At 61.8% G+C, this 275-nt stretch overlaps 1 protein-coding gene across 1 annotated transcript in view; it reads left to right on the forward strand.

The window, feature by feature from the left end:
• Positions 1-106: 106 nt before the first annotated feature.
• The window catches only part of LOC104491798 (ras GTPase-activating-like protein IQGAP2), a gene marked incomplete at its 3' end in the record, with an annotated part of 5,660 nt that continues 5,491 nt past the window's right edge, over positions 107-275 (forward strand). Inside the window, exons 1-2 of the mRNA XM_010134266.1 lie at positions 107-142; positions 211-273. Coding sequence (XP_010132568.1) covers positions 107-142; positions 211-273 — 99 coding nt within the window. The remainder of the gene's footprint in view (positions 143-210; positions 274-275) is intronic.

The following is a 275-nucleotide window of genomic DNA, read 5'->3' on the forward strand; positions in this document are numbered from 1 at the left end:
GCACCTTTGCATGGAGAGCGGAGCGAGGGATGTGCTGTTGCTATCGTAGGAGACAATTTAATAGAGCTTGGCTGCAGGTGGGGTCTCAGAGCTGTCCCGGGGGGCCATGGCCTCTGCCTCTGTCTTTAACCTCGTGTCCTGGGTGGGTTTGGGGGACCCCGGGGCTGGGAGAAGGTGGGGTTCGGCCTGACCCCGCTTCCTCTCTTGCAGGCAGCCGGGCTGCACTTTCGGCACACGGATAACATCCACTACTGGCGCGATGCCATGAGCCCCGT

Source organism: Buceros rhinoceros, unplaced genomic scaffold, assembly GCF_000710305.1.
Source record: "Buceros rhinoceros silvestris isolate BGI_N320 unplaced genomic scaffold, ASM71030v1 scaffold23604, whole genome shotgun sequence".
Classification (NCBI taxonomy): domain Eukaryota; kingdom Metazoa; phylum Chordata; class Aves; order Bucerotiformes; family Bucerotidae; genus Buceros; species Buceros rhinoceros.